Source organism: Lottia gigantea (genome assembly GCF_000327385.1).
Source record: "Lottia gigantea unplaced genomic scaffold LOTGIsca_103, whole genome shotgun sequence".
Classification (NCBI taxonomy): Eukaryota; Metazoa; Mollusca; class Gastropoda; family Lottiidae; genus Lottia; species Lottia gigantea.
In genome coordinates, this window is record NW_008706824.1 from 766,347 (window position 1) to 775,873 (window position 9,527).

At 35.9% G+C, this 9,527-nt stretch overlaps 2 protein-coding genes across 2 annotated transcripts; both read left to right on the plus strand.

Moving 5' to 3' along the window:
- Nucleotides 1-557: 557 nt before the first annotated feature.
- On the plus strand, nt 558-6,817 carry LOTGIDRAFT_170772 (hypothetical protein; the record flags this gene model as incomplete). Its single annotated transcript, XM_009046612.1, has 2 exons — nt 558-573; nt 5,418-6,817. The coding sequence occupies 2 exons, from the start codon at nt 558-560 to the stop codon at nt 6,815-6,817; spliced, it is 1,416 nt and encodes a 471-aa protein (XP_009044860.1).
- Nucleotides 6,818-7,867: 1,050 nt separating this feature from the next.
- Nucleotides 7,868-8,017, plus strand: LOTGIDRAFT_136164 (hypothetical protein; the record flags this gene model as incomplete). Its single annotated transcript, XM_009046613.1, has 1 exon — nt 7,868-8,017. One exon carries the CDS (start codon nt 7,868-7,870, stop codon nt 8,015-8,017), a length of 150 nt encoding a protein of 49 aa, XP_009044861.1.
- Between the last annotated feature and the right edge of the window lie 1,510 nt (nt 8,018-9,527).

Sequence of the window (9,527 nt, forward strand, 5' to 3'; positions counted from 1 at the left end):
TCCAATTTTGGATCTAGTTTTTTTTTTAAATTTCACAACGACAAAGGCCAAATTGTTATGTCATTTATACAAAGCTGAACCATTAATGTCTAATGAGTCCATCAAGACATTACCAAATATTCTACAATGTACTTTGCCCAATGTCACCCCCCCCCCCCCCCCTCACACGACACTACAATACAGTCGAGGGATAGGATTTTTCCTTCTTCGTGGAACTCCGGAAGTTTAGCTTCGGATTAAAATCTATACCAAGTAAGTCCTAGGATAAAAAATATTGATCTTAACTTTATCTACAGAAAAAACAATGTATTAAGATTTTGTATTGAATGCTCCGAACGAGCGTCCTTATATCAGTAAATTTATTCACTTTTATTTAAGCCAACAGCTGACTCAGTCATTCTAAACGATATTTAATGGTCATAATGTTTTGTCCGTGTTAAACTCTAGCAAATGAGGTGGACATTACTAACAAATAGCTTTCCAGCTGTCATCAGCGAGAATTCAATACCATGTTATTGCCATCTGTAACTGGACTAATTGTAAGGAAGGGGTACGAAATGAGTGCTTTTAAAGGTAAGATTGGTTGCAAATGGTGATATATTTTATATAGTTTTATGTAATTTTGATTTAAAGGAACATGTTCAACCAATCATACCTTAGTCTCAGAATCGGAATCGTTTTTAGCTAAGCCAATCAGTAATAGTGTTCAAGGCTCACCGTCGAAAATTGAGCCTTCAAATTCATGTGTGTCCAGAATTATCCGCGCTTGGAAGTTAAAATGACGACTCGTCTTTTCTCGATACTCTGACATATATCGGTATAGAAAAGACATATACAGAAACAACAAGTAGTTGCCTAGCAAGATACGCCCACTTACCTGATAAATTTTAGTATGCCAGAGGCGGTCTCCAATCGTCGTAAAATCGTATCAAAGATCTGATTTTTGCAAGATTTTAAAAATCACACAAAATTTAATAAAATTCTGACATAAACCTTCATTGCGTTCACAAGCCAACAAATTTTGATGCGTTTCTACTAAGTCAAGTACAATAACTCAAATTCCGTTAATCGAAAATCGTCAAATTCAAACTTGAATTGAAACCATTGTCTCTTCCCACCTTTACATATTTTTGTAAACCAAATTTTGTATATCTAAGTTTTATAAAGCACATAATTACTACATATTGACCTTACTAACACCTATTGTTACCCCTCCACTCTCTTAAACTTTAACTGACCTCACTGGACAATGGCTTAGCTGTCTTTAGGGTGGTCAGTCCAGTGAGTTCATGTTAGTTTATATTCACTACTGCCTACAATGAGATTCATAGAAGAAATACTATGAATAACTATCTATAGGCAAATACTTCGTGCTAAATTTGATAAAATATAATAATTATAATTGTTCACTGAACCCTACATTTCGAGAAGCATTCTATTGCTTGGTTCAATAGAAAACAAATTGTATTACTAAGCAAGAAAAAGATTTTATGTTCGAAGTCAAAGCATCATATAGGCCTCAGTTTTCACGCCCAAAAAAATTTCAACCCGCTACGCTTGACGATCAGGATTTTTTACCAACAAAATAAACACAATAGAAGCTATGGCCATGGACATTATTAATCACTCTTTATATTTATTGCCTCGAAACCGGTTTCTAATAATTAGGTTTAGAAGCATATAGCGTGACGTGCACTGGATGATATATGTCCACCTTTTCACCCGTATTCGACTCACAAGGGACTATATTAATGGACACGTGTGGTATGTTCACTATTTTTATTCTATTTTTTATAATTATAATGATCAGGTCTTTTGTTCTATGACTTTAATTATAAAATAACTAATTACTGATGGACCATTCAGGATTCTTATGGCAATCAGTTTTTATATAAATTGAAATATCACCCTGATGAAAGTTCTGGAAGTCTAAGATGGTTATCAATGAAATCAATGAATGAAATAATGAATCTCGGCAATAGAATATTCACAGAGAGGATTTTTCAATTTGTAATGTGTGCCATTTAAATTTCAAATGTTAATTAATCAAACTTCATATTTTTCTTGGACAGTGGCGGAGTCAAAGGGCCATCCCCGCCCCCTCGCAGCCCCGAAAGCAAGGTTTTCGGACAAAAATCTCATAACTGGGTAACTCAGATATCTCGCCCCCTCTCAGAGGTAAACCTGGTTCTTGGACCGGAAAATATTCTTTTACCAACGTCTTTCTAGTGTTAGATTTTGAATGTAAGTTGATAAGGTCAGCTCTGTTTGACAGCGAACAGTAGACCCTTATTGGTCACATATCTTCAAAAGGGTGTATTATACGACTCGATCTTTGTTTGTTGAAGTTTTGCTCTCAACATTACGCATTTTCGCCCTAGTCAGTGATGCAGGAAAGAGTCTTGTCGTTCGGATTTGACAATTTACCGTTGTACTTCCCCTTTAGACCAATAATTGCACACATCATGACCAGTCAGGTCCAGAAAAGTAGGACGTAAAACTGCTCTTCATTTGATATCGTTTGTATTGGTTTTCTGATTTACGAATTAAATAAACAAGTCGGTGACCCGTATCGAGATACCTTCAGGTGAAACCCGACAGTGGTCAAATCGATAGCAAATTTTTGTAGGTCACTTGCATTTGGCCAGTGGCGGCGTACAGGAGGAGAAGCAGCGGGGGCTGAGAAAATTCAAATTAAAAGCCAGAGTGCATCGAATCAATTCTTTTTCTCAAGAATTCCACAGCGCTTCCACCCGAGAGTTATCCCTCATACGTTAAGTCGGTCATCTCCCTATTTGAACACCCAGTTACTGGATGCTGGCGCCGCCACTGCTTTAGGCATGTAAACTGAATACATGTAATTATATTATCGCATATCCTAGGTAAAGTAGGTATAACATGTTTAGATGCTTATCTGTGTTAAATCGATTGTTGACCCTATTGACCCGCGGATATGCCGGACAGGCCATCATTTGTCGATGTGACATTTGTGGATTTGTAAAATTATAGCTGGACACAATTATACGGATAACAATTACTTTAATAAATAACTTACGATGTTTCGACGATGATACTTTCGTCTTTATCAAGCAATGATGATAAACGTTGCAAGTTATTCATTAAAGTAATTGTTATCCATATAATTGTGTCCAGTTATTCATACCCCAGTTACTAAATGCGAACCCCATTCCCTTTTATGTCACACCTTGCTCTATAGGACGTAGGGGTAGAGATATTTTGGCTCATTATAGTTAATGATATTAATAACTGAATCAAAAACGTGTTTAAGCGTGTTTAATTATGACCTAATGCTATCCAAACAATTTATTTAATAAGTCGCCCTTACGGAAATAGTTAATCTGTTAAGTAGCCCTAACGGGAAAAAAGGAACTCAAATGGGAATTACAACTAAAGCCTTTTTATATTTATTTTTATACTTAACTGATTTGTACATCAAATTAGAAAATGAGTGTGTTTTGTTGTACTTAAGGAGGTACGTATTTGATCGTACAATTTTCATTCATAACTATTCTGCTTATATTTAAACGGGTCTGACCTGTAGTAATATATAACAGACTTAACGGTCTAAATTCAGCTCAATGTTACATCAACATGGAAATTATGACTTAGTGCCGTAGGCGCTTACAAGTCAGATGTGACAAGTTGTGTGTAATTCTTCACGGTCGATTGCCGTACTGAAGCCCATGTACACTTGTAATATTAACTACAACTATTGTTACGTTATTATGTATTAGCAAGACCACAGGCCATAGCAATTTGTAATCCTTGATCCTTATATTGTCACCAAGAACATGCAAAACTATGTGACACAATGTTCTTCTATATCAAACCTAGAATAAAACAAGGTTACTTGGTGCAATAAAACTACAAAAATCCAATTATCGACTACATCATCCAGGGCAGAGTTTCACCGCCATGTCATTCGACCCGACCAGATCTAACACAGAATCAACAACCAAACCAACAACACAGAATCATCCAATTTGAAACAATTCAACTACCAACTACTACGACAACAAACAACTACCTAGTTTGCGATATCAACATCCGCTGGAAGCGAACGTTAACTTGTCATCTACCAACAACTACTTAGTTTGGGATATCAGCATCCGTTGGAAGCGAACGTTAACTTGTCATCTACCAACCACTAACTAGTTTGTGATATCAGCATCCGTTGGAAGCGAACGTTAACTTGTCATCTACCAACAACTTTCTAGTTTGTGATATCAACATCCACTGGAAGCGAACGTTAACTTGTCATCTACCAACAACTACCTAGTTTGATATCAACATCCACTGGAAGCGAACGTTAACTTGTCATCTACCAACAACTACCTAGTTTGGGATATCAGCATCCGTTGGAAGCGAACGTTAATTTGTCAGCTACCAACCAACCATTATCGATTACTGAATATTACTCAAATATTGTGAGGATTAGATTTTGTCTCTATCAATACAAGTTTAACTAGCAATCCGGTGGCCAGTAGGATACAGTAGTTACCTAACCCTAAGATAAAATGATTTATACCCCCACTTCATTCGTAACAAATTCAAAAACATAAAATTACATTTAAATACAATGATAGAGACAAAAATAACTTAGTAATGATCAGGTTGAACCTACAAAAATCAACAAAATAATTACATTAAGAACACAAGTTATATGGATATACTACTTCTAGTTTTATTACATACTACGTTTCGAAACACATACAGGTAACGTTATCAAGTACAATGCTAACTAAAAGTAGTATATCCATATAACTTGTGTTCTTAATGTTTACTTTCCTGCTTCTATATGTCTTACAAAGAAAATAATTACTATTCATATGGAAAATATAGTTTAATGTTTTTGTGATTTCATGATATTGATACCGTACGATGCAACGTACGTAAGAACTTTAAGGGGCAACAAACAACATTTTTGGGAAGTTATACGCCCTGATTATATTTAAAACATTGCAGTGGTGGTTTCTAATCTCAGTCTACTAGTGACCTTGAATGAGTTGTCATTATTATCGTGCTTATTATTACGATTAAAAATTAGACCTAACTTTCGTTCCATTTTTTTATAAGCTTTTATTTTTAATATATAACTGAAGTGGCTGTATTAAAAATAATTTTGATTAGATGGTCAATCCTGTTCATCATTGCATCTACACCGTGTTGACTTTTAGAAGAGCCGGAGAGCGGAGGGAATTGGTCACCACCCCAGAACGCCTGTTGTCATTCAATAAGTTTGCTAGCTAAGTTCCTGAAACCGTTGTTAGAAGTGTTATTCTGGCGAGAAAGGAAGAGTATCGAGGGTTATATTACTTATATTGCACCTTAAAATGTTTGAACTATTATCATATTTGAAATCGAAGACTAATTATATGTTAATGATATTTTTTCAGGAAAGATAAGGGCTGTGTGCTCCAGACGACTCAAACAAATCACCGTAGTGTTAACATGTGTTATCCTAGTGTTAGTGTATCATTTTGCATCGACTACAACACTGTATTTCCATCCGCAGGATATAACACAATGGGTGTTATCCATTCCACACAATACGTCACAAACGTCGTCGTTGACGTTACAGGATTTTCAAAATACGTCATCAAATAACGTTCAGTTGACGTCACCCATACGTTCTTTACCGGCTTTAAGTAAATATACCATGACACTAACTCTGCGCCTTACGTCAACCAAACACTTAACCGAGTTTTTATATTGCCAAGCCTTGCGAAGTACAGCTTTATATTGGAGTAAACGGTTAGGAAATGTGGCCTTGATTTTTGATGCTGAAAATCCAAATGATAAATATCTCGCCGAAAATTTGAAGAAACACCAGTCTCAAATGGGAATAAATTTTGTGTTTGTATATGAAAATTTACCCGAAGATCAATCCATTTTATCCAATACAATTCACCGTAATCCTGGATATAACCGTCAAGTTTATTCTAGTTTCTTTATGGATCTGTACATCAATACGTCTATAATTGCCTGGACGGATACGGACGGACGTTTCACCTCTCCGGTTACATTGCAGAATATCTTTGCTGGTGATAAACTAAAGGTCAAGGGAATGAGTGCCTTTCAACATTCGCATATCGCTGGGTGGGCCAGAATTACCCAGGAAATGCTCGGGAAGTCACAAGTGTCTGATTTTATGGAATATTTTCCTGTGTATATCTGGAGAGATACTATCACTAACTGTCGAAATCACATCATTCAGCATATGAAAGTGAGAGATATGGATGAAGCATTCGTTCGCGTTCTTTCTCGACGTGACAACATTAGTCCAGTCAACATCATCATGTCTTATGCTTATTATTTTGAAAAACATCGTTATGATTGGCATATAAACTTAGAAAAATACACATTGGAAAATTATAATAATAAATTTGTATCTAAAGGATTCGAACTCTTACCTTCTGATATCACACCGGACCTACACGTAACTATTCACCATAAATACTATAAAGACAGAACTCATACTGTCAACAAGGAGGCTTATTGTGCCGCCATTAAAAACACTGCCATTCAAGTTGAAGCAAAGGTCAAGGCCATGTGTCAACCATTTTTAAATAAAGTCCCGTGGTTACTGTTCAAATTCAATACTTGGTCAACACCACAGTATCTACCAGCTTGGTGTAAAAATGAAAGTCCCGTATGTAAATTAATATTAGACAATCATTTAAAAAATGTTCAGAAGGCCATTACAGAAGGTTTTTATGACCTTGACCTTAAGAAAGTTTCAGCTGTTGAATCTGCAGCGCGGGAATTCGGATACAGCTGTACGCCATTTTTTTAACGTGGGCACTTATCGAGACATTTCGCCGCTTGGTGCTGGCAAGCCAATGGATGGCCAGACGATCTGAGTTGAATCCAACTTTATAAAAAGTTCAGGATGTTTCGATGGGTGTTTTTTCCGTTGTCATCTATGATCTGTAGCAATTGTTTTGCATTTTCTGGGTCACCGAATGGCAATCAATCAAATTAATGCTCTGTTAAATAACATATTTCCTTACTGTGAGGAATTTCTGGGGTATTGTCTGATCACTCTGAATAGTATTTTTTACTGGTTTGCTAAAAATATTTGTCATCTTGAAACAGGGCCGGATATTTAGTGCAATTGGTATGTGTGTTTTAAAGGGATTTTAAAGATGTTTTCTGAAAAAGAATTATGTGTATCGCGTGGTAGCTGACGTCACTTATCGAGAAGGGTCTTATGTGATAATACATATTTCGCGATTAATGACATCATCAAACACTTTGTTTTAGCGGAATTGCAGGAACCACAGATGTCTGATTGAAAAACGGAATGGTGAAAATTGATGCTATCAGTGTCCCCGATACACATGAAAATTCTAGAAAACCTCTTTACAATCACTTTAATGAAGGGTCGCTCTATATTGACATTATTGAGCATTTCCAGACCAGTTTTTTAAGTGAACTATTTTGTTTTTATTTGTTTAAGTAAGTTATTATTGTCAGGTTATTGTGTAGTCCAATGGTTCCATAAAACATTATATCACCACTTCAATATATATATATATATTTTTCCCTTATTCATTCATTTTATATTGTCTCCGTGGGCTGAATGTTAGACAGGACCATGCCCTTGTGTATTGGGCCTAATTCTGACCTATGTAAAATAAAGAGTTTATCATTATTATTATTAATCATCGTAGTTTAAACCACGCCTCTTTCTCAGTACGTAGATGAGAATCACTTAACCAATAGCTTCGCATGAGGCGTTGATCTTTAAAAAATCAAATCAACCCTTTTCATGTTTGAAAACCCATTATCGTGTTTGTGTTTGAAAACTCATTATCGTGTTTGTGTTTGAAAACTCATTATCATGTTTGTGTTTGAAAACTCATTATCGTGTTTGTGTTTGAAAACTCATTATCATGTTTGTGTTAGAGAACTCCTTATCGTGTTTGTGTTTGTGTTTGAGAACTCCTTATCGTGTTTGTGTTTGAGAACTCCTTATCGTGTTTGTGTTTGAGAACTCCTTATCGTGTTTGTGTTTGAGAACTCCTTATCGTGTTTGTGTTTGTGTTTGAGAACTCCTTATCGTGTTTGTGTTTGTGTTTGAGAACTCCTTATCGTGTTTGTGTTTGAGAACTCCTTATCGTGTTTGTGTTTGAGAACTCCTTATCGTGTTTGTGTTTGAGAACTCCTTATCGTGTTTGTGTTTGAGAACTCCTTATCGTGTTTGTGTTTGAGAACTCCTTATCGTGTTTGTGTTTGTGTTTGAGAACTCCTTATCGTGTTTGTGTTTGAGAACTCCTCATCGTGTTTGTGTTTGAGAACTCCTTATCGTGTTTGTGTTTGAGAACTCCTTATCGTGTTTGTGTTTGTGTTGAGAACTCCTTATCGTGTTTGTGAGCAGCATATTTTCATAATAAAACGTAAAACTGTTAACGTGCCATCTTCACAATGTGCAACTATTTCAAACTACGTCTAATACCCTGACTGCAATAGCCACCTTTCTTGTATCACAGATATTTGTAAATACAGCGACTTGATTGGAATGTACACTACCTAATACAGCCAATTATTTCCACTATTTGGCTGCACGTATAATCGATAATGAAATGAAATGTATTAAGGTGCACCAGTTCCGCAACCGGCTATTTAGCAGCTCGCTGCGATAAAACATCTCAATGAAATGCACTGAGATCCAAAGATCCAGCACAGTAGTGCTTTGATGCACGTGTAATCGAGGAGTATGGTTGGCTGTATTTGATAGCGTACAATCCAATCAAATCGTTATACAAACTTCTTTAATACAAGAAAGATGGCTATTGCAGTCAAGGTATATGGCACAGTGCTTAACAGATTGACATTCTGATTGTAATCTCAAAGTTAATCGAGATCACACTATTTCCTCTTTACTGATCTGTTAGCTTTGGAATTACAGAGGTTTTTTCATTGCGTTTATATTTTCGAAACGTAAAAGCATTTTATATTCTTAAAAACATTTCCTTCACGCTGATATATTATCCGAAATCTCAGACGTACAATTGAAATGTATATGGCCTGTCTTACTTCAAAGATAGGAGTAGGTACAGTAGGTGTTCTTCGTCGTCTCATCTGCTTGCTACATTAACCACAAAAAGTTTTGATTTATTCAGGTTGAACCTGTTTTTGTATGTGTCCCCAAATCGTATTTGCACGAAATCGATGTACCAAAATATTGAAAGTGAAACTAGGATTGGATACCAGGCACGGTCTTGGGTGTAAGGAGTACTAGATGCGGCAAACAATTCTCCTTGTACTTAGGGACAATATTATATGAGATGTTGTATACTGTACTGTTAAAGTGACTTGGGAATTTGACTCATAGAAAACGCGGGCCTAGGTCTGAAGAAAGGGTTATTCATTTCGAAATGCGTAGTAATGTTTAGTTAGTTTTAAGAATAATGGAAATGTTCAGGTGGTACCAACTTGTTCTGTATTATAATAAAGAATAAAAAAGCTGCTTTATATAAATATTGTTTAAACCCACATTG